This window comes from Rhodotorula toruloides (genome assembly GCF_000320785.1).
Source record: "Rhodotorula toruloides NP11 unplaced genomic scaffold Scaffold4, whole genome shotgun sequence".
Lineage (NCBI taxonomy): Eukaryota > Fungi > Basidiomycota > Microbotryomycetes > Sporidiobolales > Sporidiobolaceae > Rhodotorula > Rhodotorula toruloides.
In genome coordinates, this window is record NW_015622964.1 from 58,482 (window position 1) to 75,056 (window position 16,575).

General features: G+C 62.0%; 8 protein-coding genes across 8 annotated transcripts; 2 read left to right on the top strand and 6 right to left on the bottom strand.

Moving 5' to 3' along the window:
• Positions 1–57: 57 nt before the first annotated feature.
• RHTO_06024 (siderophore iron transporter mirC) lies at positions 58–3,078 on the bottom strand (the record flags this gene model as incomplete). Its single annotated transcript, XM_016419685.1, has 8 exons — positions 58–119; positions 182–553; positions 615–868; positions 943–984; positions 1,043–1,238; positions 1,297–2,161; positions 2,222–2,342; positions 2,405–3,078. 8 exons carry the CDS (start codon positions 3,076–3,078, stop codon positions 58–60), a joined length of 2,586 nt encoding a protein of 861 aa, XP_016275139.1.
• A 491-nt stretch (positions 3,079–3,569) lies between these two features.
• On the bottom strand, positions 3,570–4,707 carry RHTO_06025 (opioid growth factor receptor-like protein; the record flags this gene model as incomplete). The annotated part of the gene is made up of 4 exons (XM_016419686.1): positions 3,570–3,893; positions 4,007–4,187; positions 4,247–4,342; positions 4,424–4,707. The coding sequence occupies 4 exons, from the start codon at positions 4,705–4,707 to the stop codon at positions 3,570–3,572; spliced, it is 885 nt and encodes a 294-aa protein (XP_016275140.1).
• Positions 4,708–5,275: 568 nt separating this feature from the next.
• RHTO_06026 (prefoldin subunit 4) lies at positions 5,276–6,023 on the bottom strand (the record flags this gene model as incomplete). Its single annotated transcript, XM_016419687.1, has 4 exons — positions 5,276–5,307; positions 5,441–5,610; positions 5,763–5,953; positions 6,015–6,023. 4 exons carry the CDS (start codon positions 6,021–6,023, stop codon positions 5,276–5,278), a joined length of 402 nt encoding a protein of 133 aa, XP_016275141.1.
• A 179-nt stretch (positions 6,024–6,202) lies between these two features.
• Positions 6,203–7,247, top strand: RHTO_06027 (DUF1168 domain protein; the record flags this gene model as incomplete). The annotated part of the gene is made up of 3 exons (XM_016419688.1): positions 6,203–6,430; positions 6,570–6,638; positions 6,855–7,247. 3 exons carry the CDS (start codon positions 6,203–6,205, stop codon positions 7,245–7,247), a joined length of 690 nt encoding a protein of 229 aa, XP_016275142.1.
• A 235-nt stretch (positions 7,248–7,482) lies between these two features.
• Positions 7,483–9,918, bottom strand: RHTO_06028 (uncharacterized protein; the record flags this gene model as incomplete). Its single annotated transcript, XM_016419689.1, has 5 exons — positions 7,483–8,444; positions 8,504–8,965; positions 9,021–9,506; positions 9,570–9,776; positions 9,861–9,918. 5 exons carry the CDS (start codon positions 9,916–9,918, stop codon positions 7,483–7,485), a joined length of 2,175 nt encoding a protein of 724 aa, XP_016275143.1.
• Positions 9,919–10,465: 547 nt separating this feature from the next.
• Positions 10,466–12,610, bottom strand: RHTO_06029 (aspartic-type endopeptidase; the record flags this gene model as incomplete). The annotated part of the gene is made up of 7 exons (XM_016419690.1): positions 10,466–10,895; positions 10,977–11,537; positions 11,615–11,784; positions 11,846–12,020; positions 12,089–12,110; positions 12,196–12,449; positions 12,522–12,610. The coding sequence occupies 7 exons, from the start codon at positions 12,608–12,610 to the stop codon at positions 10,466–10,468; spliced, it is 1,701 nt and encodes a 566-aa protein (XP_016275144.1).
• A 158-nt stretch (positions 12,611–12,768) lies between these two features.
• On the bottom strand, positions 12,769–13,804 carry RHTO_06030 (exosome complex component RRP40; the record flags this gene model as incomplete). The annotated part of the gene is made up of 4 exons (XM_016419691.1): positions 12,769–12,925; positions 13,012–13,166; positions 13,263–13,412; positions 13,583–13,804. The coding sequence occupies 4 exons, from the start codon at positions 13,802–13,804 to the stop codon at positions 12,769–12,771; spliced, it is 684 nt and encodes a 227-aa protein (XP_016275145.1).
• Positions 13,805–14,284: 480 nt separating this feature from the next.
• Positions 14,285–16,247, top strand: RHTO_06031 (transcriptional adapter 2; the record flags this gene model as incomplete). The annotated part of the gene is made up of 5 exons (XM_016419692.1): positions 14,285–14,482; positions 14,567–14,818; positions 14,875–15,357; positions 15,414–15,531; positions 15,586–16,247. The coding sequence occupies 5 exons, from the start codon at positions 14,285–14,287 to the stop codon at positions 16,245–16,247; spliced, it is 1,713 nt and encodes a 570-aa protein (XP_016275146.1).
• Between the last annotated feature and the right edge of the window lie 328 nt (positions 16,248–16,575).

Consider the following 16,575-nt stretch of genomic DNA (forward strand, 5'->3'; position numbering starts at 1 on the left):
ATAGCGACAACAAGGTGAAACGAACGACGTAATGAGCGGTACGGCGGGAGAAGCGGGTCACTCGGGACTGCCGCCGAGGAGGCTGGAAGTTTCGCTCGAGGTGAGCTCGTCTTCGCAGGCTGCGCGCGTATCATCACGTCAGCCCAAGCTTGAGAGGCAGAGAGAAAGCGGCGGCACGCACCCAGGAAGCTCGCCCGCCCAAGCACGACGACACCTTCGCCTCCCTGGTCGTCCTTGCCGAGGTTGACGTCCTTCATGGCGCACATGCTGAGCAAGCCAGGCACGAGCATGGCCATTGCGAGCCCGTTGAGAACCTTCTGCACGTCGACGTAGGCCTTGTTGATGGCGATGCGAGTGGCCGAGCCGGACGGGAAAGACAGGGCGTAGGGGAGCGAGGCAATGATGGACGGGATGTGCCTTTGCTCGGATGAGGGGAGGTGATGGGCGAGGCGTCGAGGGAGCGAGGTGGACCAAACTGCGCCAGCGATCGAGCCGCCGACTGCGCCGCCGACTTGCGTGATCGTCAAGAAGATTGCCGTCGCGATGGCGACGTCTGCGTGCGATGCGAGCAGGTCAGACATGGTAGAGAAGCTCTTGCAACGTGTCAGACGCACCCTGGTGACCGACGACACTCTGACAGCCCGTCTGCACCGCAATCGTGGTGAACCCACCCCCGATCCCTCCAATCAGCTGACTCAAGACCAGCTCGAACGTCGATCCGTCGAGGTTGCGCGAGCGCATCATGAGCCAGACGCCGACGGCGTGGATCAAGACGCCGGAGATGCCGATCCACTTGTAGCGGTTCGTGATCTTGGCGAGGTAGCCGGCGAGGAGGGCGGCGACGCAGGCGGCGAAGATGTAGGATTGGCTGTGCACCGAACGAGGTCAAACGCGCATCAGCCGATAGCCGCCGTAGAGCGAGGACGTCTCGCGAGTACGCACCTGATGTAGGAGGCGTCTTGAGGCGAATGGCCGCGCGCGACCCTGCGAACCGAGATACGTCAGCAAAACCTCGAGCGAGTGAGTGAGAAAGCGAACGCACTGCAAGAAACTCGTAAAGAAGCTCTCGTAGCAGAACTGGCTGGCAAAGTGAAAGAAGCCCATCGCGCTCCCGCCAACGATCGTGCGGTTCTTGAGCAGTCGAGGCGGGAGGAGCGGGATCGAGGCGTGGTGGAGCTCGTAGTAGCCAAAGAAGACGAGGATGAGCGCGCCGGAGAAGATGAGGAGCCAGATGAGGCCTGGCGGAAACGAAGCGGTCAGCCGGTCGGAGGAGTCGATGAGATGGACGAGACGCACGGTCACCCCAGCTTTCGGGCCGCTTGGTCGCCAGCGTGAACGGCAACAAGAACAACACGCATCCGACCGTCAGGGCCACGAGGCCGAGCACGTCCAAGTCGTGCCACAACTCGACCGCCTTGCTCCACGGCGACATGTTCCACCTCTTGCGCTTCGTGAGCTCGTTCGCTGCGTCTGTTGCGGCGCAGGCTTCGCGGCGTTCGCGCGCTGTGAGCGGGCGGTTCGAGCCGGGTGCAGAAGATGACTCGAGGTCGAGGTGGTCGGCGAAATCGTGCGAGGGAGGCGCGAGGTGCGAAGAAGCGGCAGGAGGATGCGGCGCTTTCGGTCGCGCTGGTGAGCCGTTAGTCGAGTACGCCGAGCTGGACAGCGTCCGATGCCGCCTCGTCGTCACGCCAAAGCCGAGGTCCTTCGTGCTCGGCTTCCGACCTTCCGCGAGCGCCTTCCGCTTGATCTTCCTCCACTCGAGGTAGAGCGTGCAGAACAACAGGCACGCAACGAGCGGGAGTAGGATGCCGAAGACTGCGTAGGCGGCGCGGTAGCCGACTGGTCCTCGTCGCTGGAAAAAGGCCCCGAGCGGCGGGCCGATCCATGTCGTCAAGAGCCACGGCAGGGAGACCGTCGAAGTGATGAGGCCGCGGTTCGAGAGGGTCGTAGTATCGGCGACGATGATCTGCTGAGCGAGTTGTACGCCTTGGCCGCCGAGCGCTGAGAGTGCGCGCGCGACGATGTACACTTTGACGTCGGTCGCGGCGGCGGTGATGAGGTAGCCGACGGAGTACAGAGCGGCGGCGAAGCAGATCCCTTCTGCTCGGCCGAATACGTCAAGGATCTTGGTCATTGGGGGCTTGCCGACAGCGTAGGCGATCTGAGAGGCGGTGGCCGTCAGCTTGAGCTCGAAAGCGCTACTACAACGGGCTGAACGCACCGACATGACGATGACGACCGAGCTGAGCATCGAGTGCTCGCCGAGCAGACTCAGGAAGTACGGCTCGATCGTCGGCGTTGTGTTCCCCTCGAGCGACATGAGCGCCGAGATCAGGTAGAGGCTGCATCAACGACTCGTCAGCTGACATGCGAAGCAGCCGCATCCACGAGCGAAGCCACACACCCAGCGTAGATCGTAAAGAGTCCCTTCCTGCCCCATGTCCGCGCCATGATCTCCATCTTTACCACACCCCACTGCTTGTCCTCCTCCGGCTGTCTCGTCGAGCCGTCCGCGCCGCTTCTCCGCTCGCCCTGGTCCCGCGGCTGGGTCGAAGGAACGTCTCGCCAGCCGTTGTCTTCTCCAGAGGCCGACTTTCTCCGTCGTAACGGCGCGCCTTCGTCCCAACGTACCGCTCCTCGCTCGTCCTCATCCGTCTCTTCGTCCGTCTCTGAGCGAAAGCCTCGTCCGTCTCCCTCGATCCGCTCCCCGTCCTTCCGCCCTCCCTCCAAACTCGCATCCGAATCATACACATCCTCCGACCCGCTCCTCACCAATCTCTCCCTACTCCTCGTCCACCTCCTCCGCCCCCTCCCGCCCTTCCCACCAATCGAAGCCCCCAACTTGGCTCTCAACAACCTCTCCACCTCGTTCTTCGTCACATGCCCATGCGCAGCGGCAGGATCGTCCGCAGGCGGGAACGATCCATACGACGTCGAAGGTGTCGCAGAACCGGAGGTCGTGCCCGTCAGAGCCGAGACGAGCGGTCGAGGGACAGAGTGAGGTTTCGTCGCCGAGGAAGACGAGGGGGATTTGTGCGACGAGGCGGATGGATGTGAAGGCCGTGAGGGGGAAGGCATGGCCCGGCGAGAGGGGTGACTGACCCGCTAGAAGGGCGAGGAGGGTTGCCGGCGGGTCGATTCGGTGAGGAGCAGAGGAGTGGTGACGGCAGGGTGGGAGTGAGTCGTTCCGCGTGCTGTCGGTTGGCAGACGGGATTTTCAAAGCGTGTGAGTCGCGCAATGCCACTCCTTTCCGTCCAGCCGGCGTGCTCGTCGAAAGCGAGGCGATGAGGTCGTGCGGCGTTACCGGGACGAGAGGGTGGGCAGGTCGCGGGAGTGGCGCGGGTCGATGTGCACGCTAGGTTATCTGCGGCACTCCTAGTAGCTCTGTAACAATCTGTACGAGCGCAGTCAAGCCGAGCGAGCGAGTGGCATCGGGTCAAGCAGGAAGAGGCGCGAGCGGATCTAATCAGGCAAAGCAAAGCGAGCGAAATCGCAAGCAAGCGTTCGTCACGAGCGTAGAGTGCACGAGGACAGTCTATCGAATGCAACGATGTAGCCGATCGCGGCCTTACAGCTTTCCTTCCGCGCTGTTCGCCTCGTCGTTGCCGTTCTCCTCCTTCGCCCCGTTCGTCCCCGCCTCGCTGTTCCTCGCCTTCTCCTCCGTCCTCCTCCAAATCCACTCCCTATACTCCTCCTCGCTCCACGACCCACCGCTTCTCACCCTCTCCACCACCCGTCCCACAAACTCGCGATCCTCGTCGTCGCGGACGCACCAGCGCCAGTAGGAGTCCATCGAGCGGCAGAGGGCGGGGGAGGTGAGGAGTTGATGAGGAGGCGATTGGAGGGTTAGGAGGAAGAGGAGGAGGGAGGGGGCGTGAGGGGTTAGGCCGAACTGTGCGATGAGGCAAGGTGAGCAGCGAGTCCCGGCTCGTTCATGTGAAGGCACCGCCTCGTTCGTCCCGTAGGACTCGAAGCAGTGCCATAGCGAACTGAAGCGGAACTCACCTCCTCCAGACACTTCAAGATCCTCGTAACCCTCAACCAGTTATGGCTCCTCTCCTCCAGATTCCTCAACCTCCTCAGGTAGCTACTCGGATGCGGGGCGGGCACCTCGTCTTGCAGCGCGAGTTCGCCTGTGCGGGAGTCGACGAGGGTGAGGCCGTAGAAGGCGAGCATGATGCGGTAGCTGTGCGACGAGCCAGCGCGTGAGCGGGCGAAGTGGGAGGAGGAAGGGAAGGGACGCACGACTCGATGAAGCGCGACATGGCCGCTGGGTCAGACTTGATCCCCTCGCTCTCGTGAAGTTCGAGCGGCTGGGCGTCCCAGTTCACCCCTTGTTCGCTGCAAGTCGCCGAACAAGACGAACAAAGAGGTTAGCGCGAGGAGCACGAGCACAACCGTCTGTGACCCGCCAAGACGCACCGGATCGGAAAGAACCACTGCACAAAATCATGTCTCCCCTCCAACTCGTCCCAATTCCCTCTCAGCACGTCCTGCAACTCCTCGCAATTAGTCCTCCTCGGTCGTGCAGGATGTTGATTCTTGTAAAAGAGGAGGTTGGCGTTTCGCTTCGGGTTGGGCGACTGCGAGGGGTAGTGCAAGAGGAACGAGAGGATGTCGCGAGGGAGTGAAGAGGGGATGTTGCGTCGCTTGAGCTGGGCGGAGATGGACTCGCTGTTGGAGGAGGTAGAGAGCGGTCGGGTCATCCTCTGCGAGCCTGTGCGGGCGATGGAGCGTGCGAGAGATGAGAGGGCCACGATCAGGATGGGGAGAGGTGGGCACGGCGGGGGAAGCTTGGCGGGCGGGTGTAAAGGTCCAATGAGCCTGTCTAGCGAGTCTGAGCCGCTGTAAGTGTCGCACGGCCGAGTTGTGTGAACGGGACGAGCAAGAGAGAGGTCCTTGCACCGCCTCGCCTCGCAATGACGGAGAGAGAACAGAGGACTCCTCTTTGAACGCTGTCCAGGACGCGGAGCGGTCCATATGCATGTCAAAAGCATGCAGAGGAATACGGCGAAGCGAAAGCGCAATTCCAGCGGGAGAAGCAGTGGCTCGAACGGGCGTTTCTGCGTTTCCTCAGGCTGGCTACGCTCTACAGTCCCTCTGTGGACAGTCATAGACATCTCTGTGAATGCACTCGAGCTTGTAGTGTCGGGTATCGGAGACGGTGTCGCGTAGGACGGGTATGGGGATGCGAGAGTGCGAATTTTGGGTCGAAGGGTTGCGGTAGTTGCGAGAGGCGAGGTGAGGTGCGGGTAGGCAGGGTGACGAGGGCACCTAGTCGTCTCCTCGTTCGAGGTTGATTGAGTCTGCGCAGCACGAACGAGGGTGTCAACGAAGAGTGAGCAAGAAGGAGGCAGGGACACGGAGCAGAGTCGTGGCTCGCTAGCCGGTCCCGCCTCGTCGCTCCTCCAGGAAGAGCAGAGAACACCCGCGACTCACTCCCAAACTTGGCGTAGAGCTCCTTCTTCAACTCGTCCATCGTCTCCTCGCACTTGGTCTTCTCCTCCTCGAGCTCTTCGACCTCCCTCTTGATCCTCTCCAGGTGGGACTGCAGGTGTTCGAGTGCTTCGGATGCGGGGATGTGGACGAAGGTCGTGTCGAGTTTGTACCTATTCCGAGTGAGAGGGAGAGAGGGTCGCGACGAGGAGCGAGAAGGACGGCGTCAGCTCGCGGACAACTGGCGGGAGGCCCCGCAGCGTGCAAGCAGGACTTCCGATGCACACCACGCAGCCAAAGACGCCCGAGCGAGCTGAACACTCACATGACGACCTCGTCCTCGTCGACCAACTCCATCTCCGTCTCAATCTCCTCAAGATCCTCCTTCTGTTTACGCAGTCCGTCGAGAACGTCGACAATCTCGTCTGTCCGGCTGTTCAACCGCGAGAACTGGTTGATCCTGTCCTGGTCGACCTTGGTAACCGGGACGTCGGTCGAGGGGTCGTCTTTCTCGAGCTGCCGCGAACGGGAGAGAGTCAGCGCTGGGCAGGACGGTTGAGGAGACTCGCAAGCTCACCATGCGCATCCTGGCGGTCCTCCCGAGCGTGTGCGACGTGCGTAGCGAGAGCCAACTCGTCGCTTCGCCTCCGCCAACTCACGTCGACCTCGCTGAACACGGCTGGAGGACCTCTTACTGCTCGACTACACTAACGAGCGACTCGTCATTCCCGTCTGACCACTCACCAACCGCCCCGTGCCGTCGCCATGTCCTTCTCCCCCTCCCCCGGCCCCTCCTCCAAGCCCAAACTCTCGCGCACTGCAACTCCCGCCGAGCAACAAGCCGCAGCGCTGAACAAGCTCCTCTCGAACCCGGACCGCGAAGTGCGCATACCGGAACGCAAGGAAGAGGGAGTGGGAAAGTCGTTGAGGCCGCCGAGGGAGATGATGAAGAATGTGCAGGGATCCAGTGCGGGAGCGGGATCGGGTGACTTTGTGAGTGGTTCTTCCTTGCGCTCGAGGCGGTTGGGCGGATCTGCGTTCGCCTGGTCTCGCCGTGGAGGGCGAGGGATTACTTGCGCAGGCTGTCCTTTGACGACTCGCTGACGCTTCTTGCTGTCTATCCCTCCTACAGCACGTCTACAAGCAGAGCCGACGACGCGAGTACGAGCGGCTGAAGCTGATGGACGAGGAGGAGGAATTCGTGAGTCGGCAGTCTGTCCAGTCTACGCTCTCGCGACCTCTCTCCTCCGTGGAGGAGAGTGCGCGATCGTACTGATCGATCAGTTGCTAACTCTCCAAATGTGCTTCTTCCTACATCCTCGCCACGCCTACTTCGCCAACTCGCTTCAAACTCCGCCTCGTCCGCTCACTCCCGACCCTCTCCTCTTCTTCCCTCTCTCCCCCTTCTATCTCTCAGGAACGCCAAAAACGCGAAGCCCTCGAACGGCAACGCGCCGCCGAAGCCGCCGCGGAAGAAAAGACCGCCAAGAACCGTCTCAAACGCCAACGGAAGAAGGAGGCGCGGGGGAAACCGAAGACTTCTTCCACCAATGGAGCGGCGGGGGAGGGAGAGGGAGGGGAGAAGAAGAGGAAGTTGGCAGGGGGATCGGGGTTCAAGTTCAGGACTGCGGATGAGAGGGATGCGTCGGGCGGAGAGGACGAGGACGAGGCTGGACCGGAGCTGCAGGTGTCGGCTACGAGGGGGATGACGAAGGAGGAAGAGGCGGATGAGCTGAGACGGTTGCAGGAGGAGGAGGCGAGGGCACAGCCGGCGAAGGAAGCGGGAATTGTCATCCAGGACGATGACTGAGCGTTGACGAACGAGTGCAATGCCGCAGTCTGTTGTATGCATCTGTATGCTCTCTGAGATCGCTTCCCAACAGGATCTCCGGCTAGCTCTACAGGAGAGGGAGGGGGAGGCAGCCACATGGGCGCACTTTTGTATGAGCAGCAAATCGGCTACATGAGATGAACATCAACTCGTGAAAAAGCGTCGCCAACAACCCCGCCATCAAGAAAGACGAAAAGAGAACCCGCTCGACCGCTCACCACCTCAATCCTGCGCCAACTCGCTTCTCGCTCCATCCGCCAGGCTGCTGCTTGATTCCTTCTCCGCCTGCTTCTTCGACATCCGCGACGTGACCTGCCCCGTGTCCGACGACGACCGCAACTTCCTTGGCCCAGTGCACGCTCTTCTCCGTCCTGCGACGCTTGGTATCGCGAGTCCCCTCGACGCTGAACGCAGACATCGCGGATCGCTTCAGCGACGAGCGGAGAGCGGGCTTGGGCGCAGGTGGGGCGGGAGAAGACGTGACAGACGGCGCGGCGGGCGAGATGGACGAGGCGAAGAGTGCGGCGAAAGGGTTGGCTTCGACGTCGTCTGCGGTGAGTTCCGGCGCAGCGGGCGAGGTCGCCCAGGGGACGGTCGTCAATGTCGTTGACGCGGGGAGCGGACGAAGGGCGGGAGGCGGCGAGAGTTCGGGCGAAGGATAGGGCGACGAGTGAGTCGGGCGAGGAGCGACTCCCGCTTCATCCTTACGAAACTCCTGCGAGAGCTTCGACGGTCCGAGGATGGGCGAGAGGCGGTACGGCGGCGGAGGCGAAAAACGATACGGACGCGAGCGGTCAACGGGCGAGCGAGACCTGTACGGGTTCTCGGACGCCTTGGAGCCGGCGACGAAGTGCGAAGGAGGCGGAGTAGGGCTCGGGGAGGCGTACGAGGGACTGTGGATGACGGCGGGGGCGGCAGATGTCGAAGCGAGGCAGGGAAGGGAGAAGGGCAGGTCTTGCGGGGGCGAGGGTTTCGCTTCCTCCTCGTCGTCGGCCATCTTGACGTCTTCGTCCTCGATCTTGACCTTCGGAAACTCGTCGCTTTCGGGGTTGAGCAGGATCTTGCGGTCGGGCAAGCCGGGCTTGCGCTCGAGTTCGGGGGAAGCGCTGTGCCAGACGGGGTGGCTTCGCGCGAAGTCGGCCTCTTCTTGCTTCTGATTGAGCTTCGGCTCGACGGCTGTGGAGTATCACTGTCAGTCACATGAACGAGCTGTGAACAAGCGAACGAGGACGAACCAGCTGGCTCGGACTCAGCACGCTTGGACGCGTATCCGAAGCTCTTGACGCTCTTCCGCGGCCCATCACTGGTCGAAACAACTCGCGCTGCGACTCGCAATCCGTTCCACTCGACGACCTTGTCCTTAGCGAGCTGAGCAGCTCGAACGGCGACGTCGCGATCGGCAATCGTGACCCAGGCCTGCTTGAAGCCGGTCGCTCCGTCGGATAAGATTCTGGGCTGTGTAAGGTGCTGGACGCCGAGTTTCGCTGAGAGGAAGTTGCGCAGCTTCGAGCCTGTCGCTTCGTGCGGGATTTCTGTGAGGTAGAGGCGGACCGGACCGGCGAGAGGGCGAGAGGGAGGAGCCGGCGTTGCGATGAACGTGGCAGCTGGAGGTGGCGAGAACCGTTCGACTGGGCGGGAGGGCTGGGAGGAAGGGAACGACGCTTTGTGGCTGGTGCCGAGCTGGACTTCGCTGACGGCTGCGGGCCGGGTTCGTCAGCCACAGTCAAGTCCAGGCCGAGACGGACGACTCACCAGGCTGCAGTTCTCTGCCGAGCTCCGCCTGCTTTGCCTCGAAATCGCTTGAGAAGGTCAATCGGATCTCTCCCTCCTCGACGGGGCTGGCGCGGTCAACCTGCGACGCAACACGCAACGAGTCTTCCGAAGCGCCGCTTGACGCCCGAGCGGGTACCGTCTCGCCTCCGTGGTCAACGGGAGGAGGCTGAGCGCCGTCCCCGGCGGAAATGTTGGCGACTCGAATGGCTGCTTGAGGCGTCGGAGGAACGACCTTCACGACGGGCAAGTCGAGCTTGATGGGCGGAGATGGCGTGCGAGCCTCGTCTGCAAGTGACTGAGTGAGACCGTTCGGCGTGCGAACGGCGGAAAGAGAAGGAGGAGGAGGGAGGGCTTTGAAGCCTGTGAGTTGCTCGTCCGGCGTCGGGCAGGGAGGGAGGTTTGCGTCGATCCAGGACGCCGCAGAGCCGTCGTCGGTGAGCGCGAGCAGTTCTTGAGCCTTGACAGCTGCGGGCGAGGGGGATGCAATCAGTTGAAGTCGCCCTGGGCGAAGGAAAAGTCCAGGCTTACCGCTTTGACCTCGACTGTCGACGACCCTTCGCGCAACATCCTTCGCCCACAGCGCCATTGAGCTGCAACTGTGCTTGAGCGCAGGCTGGATAGACGAGAACTGCGGTTGCTCGAGGTTGAGGAGGAGGAGTTCGAGGATGAAGTGTCGAAGAGGGGTGTAAGGCGAGGTAGAGACGAGCTGGAGAGCCGAGATGCCTTTCCACGTATCTGCGAGTAATTCAAAGAAAAGCAGACGGAGCGTAAGCCCACACTCAGCACTCCGGCGACTTTCACGAGGCAGAGGAGACGCACGAGGAGCATCGACGCCGTCCTTCCCGCCCTCGCTCCAGAGCAGCCCCTTGTCCTTCATCTTGCGCAGCCAGAAGACGACATACAGGACATCCTGCTCCTCGCACGCCTGGACGAGGTGGTCGACGAGGTCTTGCGCCGGACGGGGTGAGGGAAGCTAGGGCGGCGTCGGGCGGCGTCGCGGAGGTGGTAGGGGTGCTCATCGTGGAGCTAGCAAGCTGTCAGGGGCTCTCCACCCTTGCCCAGCAGGCGCAGGGCGAAGGGAAGTGAGAGGCTTCCCCTCCTGATGAAGTCGGGAAGGACGCTTTGACCCGCGACCGTTGCTCCGTGGGCGACCAAGGACAGCCCAACGGATCGAGAGCCCTTCTGTCCGAGCCACGCGGGTCAACAGAAGAGCGGGGAGAGCGAGAGGAGGTGAGGACGAGGACAGGGAGCGAAAGAGGGAAGAGGCGGGAGGAGGGACATCTCGCTGCCCACTCTCCTGCGCTGTTGCTCTAACGGGGAACAGTGTCTGCGTTCGCATAGAAGGCGGGCGAAAGCGCTACAGAGGGAGGAGGCTGGACGAAGGCGAGAGAAGGGACAGATTCCTCGAAGCAGCGTGAAACGCCTTATACGAGAATCCGCGCCACCGCCACGCTTATGATAGTGCTGATAAGTGTAAGAGTATAAGGGAGAGGGCTTGAGGGAGCGAAGGAGGTGGGTGACGAAGTTGGCGAGGCGTTTGAACCGCTGGCAACTCGTGTAGGCGTCGAGCCGCCGCTCGAGCTGCTCGTCAACCCTCCGCCCAGCACGCCCGTCGTGATAGCCGACTCCCTCGTGCCCGTCGCACTCCCCACAGTCGGTACCGGTGCGCCCGAGAGACTGATGCTGCCCGTCCTGCTAGGCTGCGAGAACGACGCCGCACCGCTCGAGTTCGAGCTGGACCCGTTGGCGGAGGACGAAGTGGTTGACCAGGAGCCGGCGATAGTGGAACGAGCGAAACCGACGGCTGGCGATCCGTTGTACGAGTAGGAGAATATGGAGTAGGCGTTCTTGAGGCTGTGGAGTTGCGGAAGACAGCTCGCACGCGCGTCAGCGCTTACTCGAGTGCGACTGGAGGAAGATGCGGTCCGGACTCACAAGACGTCGCCAACGATGGCCAGCTCGCTCCCATCGACATCCTTCGCACTACTCGCCGCGATCGTCAACACACACTCTGTCCCATCCCTGTTGATAGCCCTCAACAGATCCTGCGGCGGGATCTCGTATCTCGTACCGTTGAACACGAGCGCGAGGGACGAGAACGTCGTCGTGCAGGGGATGATGTACAGTCCGCTCGAAGTCGTGTTGGCGAGTTGTGCGCCGGGGATGGAGGAGTAGAACGCGTCGGCGGCGGAGGGAGGGAGCTGGATGAGTGTAGTGCCGGAGTCGATGGCTGCGCGAGTTGCGGTACCGGGAACGATCTCGCCATTCGTCTCGATGCCGTCCATCGCGACCGACCAGAATCCGTCGCTCAGCACACGGTTCCAGTTAATGTCCCCCGTGAACTTGGAGCTGTCGATGCAGCCAATACACATCTGGCCGCCGCCGATGCTGCCTTCGGCTTCGTTGGTAAGGTCCGAGGCGCGGACGAGGAAGAGCGAGAAGTAAGGTTGGGCGAGCGCGCCCGAGTTGAGGAGGCGCTCGAACCACGGGGCGTAGCTGTGCGGCCATACATCATGCACTGATCAGTGCAACGTACAGAAGACGAGGCAGTGAGTGGAGCAGTCTGGACGCACCCGCTCGCGCTAATCGCGCCAAATCCAAGTCCGAACAACCCAGAAATAGGGTAGTACGTGAACGCGTCGTTGAGCGTGTCGGCAGCCGCAAATATCGTGTCGTTGACGGTGTAACCACCGAGCGAGACGGTGTCTTGGTTAAGAAAGCCAGACTGCGAGCCTTTGCCGTACTGCGCGCAGGTGTGTCAGCCCATCCGCTCGTGCTGTCGAAGGATCACGTTCGCGACGCACCTTGATGCTCCACGGAATCTGCGGGCTGGTTACGGCCGTCGAACTCTTGCTCGCGTCCCATTCAGGCTGCGTCGAACCAGTCGTGGTATCGTAGACCCAGAGGTCGGCCGAGCCGGTGTCGAGTAGTGTGTTGAACGTTTGTGAGGGTGTGCCGATAGATATGGGGGCATAAATCCTGTAGGGAGAGGGAGGGTCAGGACGGAGGTCGGGCCGGCGACGGTGACGGCAGAGTCGAGGGCGTACATGACATCTAGGGGCTGACTGACTGAGACAGCGATGGCAAGTACACGGTCAGTACGCACATCCTGCGTGGACGAGCGCAAGACCGCATGAAAGTCACCGCTACTCACAAAAGTCCTGCGTCTCGACAACACCCTTCCTCTGATCCCCTCCCGCGCTCTGCCTCTCCATCAATACCTTCTCGCCCACCTCGCGCCTCTCCCTCACCCGCCCGCGCCCGTCCGCCTCTTCCAACCTGACCGCCAAGACCCTCGTCTTCCTCGCGCGCTCCATCGTCTCAGGCCGACTCGCGCGATTCGTCTCGTACGCGTTTAGTCGTTGCGCATGTCGTGCTCGTGAGTCTTCGAGTAACGAGTCGAGCTGCCTGGGAGGAGACGAGGAAAGTCAGGTCTTGGAGTGATGTGGGGAGGAAGGGTGTGCAGGAGGATGAACGCACGAGAGGGAGATGTAGGCTGGCTCGTAAGCGTCCGCAGAGCTGGAAAGGAGCGTGAGTGCAGCCAGCAGGGCCGCGAAAGGTGACAGCATGCGAGCGAGTGAAGCGGACAAGGGAAACGGACAAGGACAAGAGCGAGCGTCGGTCCACTCGCTGTTGGGAGGCGCTCACTGGCTTTTCGTAGAGCTTCACAGACGCGGACCACAGCAGCAGCCCGAACTAGACGATGCAGTCGTGGATTCGCACTCTTCTACCGTCCCTTCAACTCCCTGATCACCTCGACCAGCTTCTCCTCGTCGCCTTCCTGCGCAGCCTTGACCCACACTCGTCCGTTCATCCCTACCGCGACCTCGAACGGGAATCGCGCGCCGAGTTTCGAGAGGACCGGGTTCTTCGGGGCGAGGAGTCTGTGTCCGCCAGCTTGACAACGCATCAGCCAGTGTCCCCGGCAGGGACAGCATGCAGTAACAGCGTAGAGAGAGACGGAACGCACGCTCGACACCGACCCAGCTCGACGCCGCGAATCAAGAACCCGCCTTGCAGCTCGCCAAAACCGGACGCCTTCTGTGTCGAAGGGTCGACGCAGGAAATCTCGGGTTCGGAGAAGGGTGGTGTAGAGAGGAGATGGGCGTAGACGAGGGTGCCGACCTGTAAGAAGGGCGGAGTGTCAATCTTCAACAGGCGAGCTGAGCTGACCCTGGGCAGGATTGCCCAGAAGACAGCAAGCCATTCGACTCGACTCACCTTCAGATTAGGCTTGTTCCGCTTCGTGGCGCCCTCGAAGGCTAGCGCATCAAGCGAAGCGCCCTGCGAAGAACCGATGTCGACTCGGTAGCCTTCCGCATGGCGGGCGACGATGATGCCGAGTACGGGCTCGGGTGGGTTGGGAGTGTACTGTGTGCGCGAGAAAGAGATGTCAGAGCGACCTGAACAGAAGCAGGGCAGCCTTGTCTTCCACAAGGCGAACCTGCCGAAGGCATGGCGGCCTCTGCACTCGACCGCCCGTCCCTCGTGGCCGCTTGGCACACAGACCTCTCGGGAGCCAAGAGAGCGTCCGGACGCACCCGCTTCATCGTCCCCTCGATCCACCACCTCTCCTTGTCGCCCTGGCTCAAATGTCCCAGCAAACCCGCCCTCGTAGCCGCCGGCTCGACCGCCCGCTCCTTGCCCTTCCCGCCTCGCGATGCTGGTGCTGTGGAAGTGGACAAGCCCGGTCCCAGGTGCAGAGTCGAGGAGGATGAGGGCGCGGAGGGGAGGGGGTCGCCTGGGAGCGCTACGCGAGCCATGGCGGGCGATGGGAAGGCGGACGCGGGTCAAGAACGGGTGCTGAATCAAGTCCAGAGCCTGTCCAACCCGTCAAAGCAGCAATTGAGCGAGTTGGCTGCGAGTGTCGTGAAGCAACGGCGAGTTCTCAATCTCCTCCTACTCACACACGCTCACACCGCTCAGACGCGCATAAAGAGCTGCTTGAGGCGGCTACTTACTAGATTGACTGCGTTGGAGACCACAAGCTTCCGCCCTCATACTGTCGGCGGCCCTCACCATCGACTCGTCCAGTCTCATCAGCTGAACTCGGAGCGGAGCAACGGCGGCGTCTGAAGGGCTGCACGGAGGTTGAGCGCTGTGAGTGCAGTCGCGGAACATCATCAACCAGTGCGCTGAGACGGCTGACCCTGGCCTCGTACCAGCTCCTCCCTACACCACCGCTCCACCTTCTCCCGATCATCCTTCCGCTCTTCGCCGCTAGGGCGCCTCTCTAGCTCGCCATGACCGTCACAAAGCGGAAACAAAAGCCCCGCGAGACCGGCGGACCTGATACGGCCGTCTCGGCCCCGCAACTCGAGTCGGGCATGAAGGCGACGTGCGACTCGTGTTCGACCGACATTACGCATACGGTGCATATTCGGTGTGCGGAGAAGGTTGGAGAGAGGCTGACGTGTCCGGACTTTGATCTTTGTGTCGATGTGAGTCGGGGCAGTTTCGCTTGAGCGCCTGCTTCCTAGCGCAAAGACGGCTCGCTCATCTTTGGGGGTCACTCTTTCTCATAGTGCTTCCTTCACGGCAAATCCCTCGGCCCTCACCGTGCCAACCACGCCTACCGCGTCATCTCCTCTCACGCCTTCCCCATCTTCGACCCCGATTGGGGAGCAGACGAGGAACTGCTTCTCATCGAGGGCGCCGAGATGTACGGGCTCGGGAACTGGGCGGACATTGCGGAACACGTCGGTGGGCGGACGAAGGAGGAGTGCTACGAGCATTACATGCGGACGTACATCGAGAGTCCAGACTATCCTCTTCCGGTGCGTCTGCCCTCGCTTTGACTGAAGGCGCCGCCACCTGACTCGTCTTCTCGCAGCACATCCCTCCCGAAATCGACCCAACAAACGCCGAGTCCTTCCAGCAACGCAAAAAAGCGCGACTGGAAGAACTGCAATCCCGTCCAATCCCGCTCCCTCCTCCCAAACCGCTCGCCTCCGCACCGACATGCCACGAGATCGCAGGCTACATGCCCGGCCGTCTCGAGTTCGAGCACGAGTATGAGAACGAGGCGGAGGTGTTGATCAAGGATCTCGAGTTTGGGAGGGTGTATCACTTTGGAGGCGAGTTGCAGCCTGCTGCGCCGCCGGCGGAGAAAACGGCGGCGGAGAAGGAGGCGGAAGGTGCGAATGGCGCGGCGGAGGAGGAGAAGCCGTTGCCGGATGGCGAGAACGAGGGCGACGAGCCGGAGGCGGAACTCGACCTCAAGCTCGCGATACTCGAGTTGTTCAACGAGCGGTACGACAAGCGTATGCAAGCCAAGGAGCTCATCTTCGACCGAGGGTTGATCAACTACAAGACGGTATGTTGAGTTTGCGCCCTTCGCTCCTCTTTCTCGCTGACAGGCCTGTCTCGCAGCTCTCGGCGGCCGAGCGGAAACGGTCCAAGGAGGAGCGTGACCTCATCACGCGAACAAAAGTCTTTGCGCGCATTCAGACGGCGCAAGATCACGAGGACTTGGTCGAGGGATTGCTCTGTGCGTGCGACTTTACGGCGCACGCATCGGATTTCAGCTAACTTTTGCTCGCAGACGAGATCACCCTGCGGAGACGCATCGCCGAACTGCAAGAGTATCGACGGAACGGGGTCACGACGCTCGCCGAAGCCTCGCGGTATGAGCAGGCGAAGCAGCAGCGATTGTCGTCTAAAGCGGCCTCGTACCGCGACTCGATCTCGCTTTCGTTCGACCGTGCCGCCGCCTCCCGTCGACCAACCCCTCAGTCTACTCTTGTCCAGCAACTCAAAAACCGCCCTGCGCCCCCTCTCACTCTCGCAACAGCCGACTCGCTCCAGCTGCTCACACCCCTCGAGACGCAACTCTGCTCGACCCTGCGCATCCTCCCTCGGCCGTATCTCTTCCTCAAGGAGGTTCTCCTGCGGGAGTACGTCCGGCTGAAGGGGAACATGACGGCGCGAGAAGCGCGGCGGGCGGTCGTCCGGGAGAAGAATGGCGAGTTGCTTGGACCCGAAGAGGGCGTCGGGGGCGAGTGGGGCGAGAAGATTGAGCGCGTGTGGGAGTTCCTGCGCGACTCGATGGGCTTGAAGGAGCGGGTGATGGTTGGGATGGACGGAGACATGGACGATGGCGGGACGGCCGACGAGGAGATGGACGACGACGAGGTCGATGCGGATGGCGACGACGCGATGGCGCTGGCCGACGAGGCGCCGAAGCCTGCAGCGGTTGCAACATGAGGACGAGGTACTGTAGATCCCACTTTGTCGAGCAGTGCACCCTTGTTGTCTCGCTACGTCTCCTTCGAGGAGGAGAAGGTCGCCTCGCACTCTCGTTCTCTGTCCGGTCGCTTCCGGAGTCTCTACAGTGCGTCCTCTCGTGCTCATTTGCTGGTAGCTGACCCTTCAGCCTTCGTCTTGCAGCCTCGTCATCCCTTAGGCCCTTCCCCACGACCTCCTGTCCTCCTTGTCTTCCTTCGTCACCCAAGCTCACTCTCGCAGGCCTGTCCAGCGACGCTTTCAGGCTCTGGCTGTGCCTTGTACCGCTCCGCACGCGTTCGCACCACCC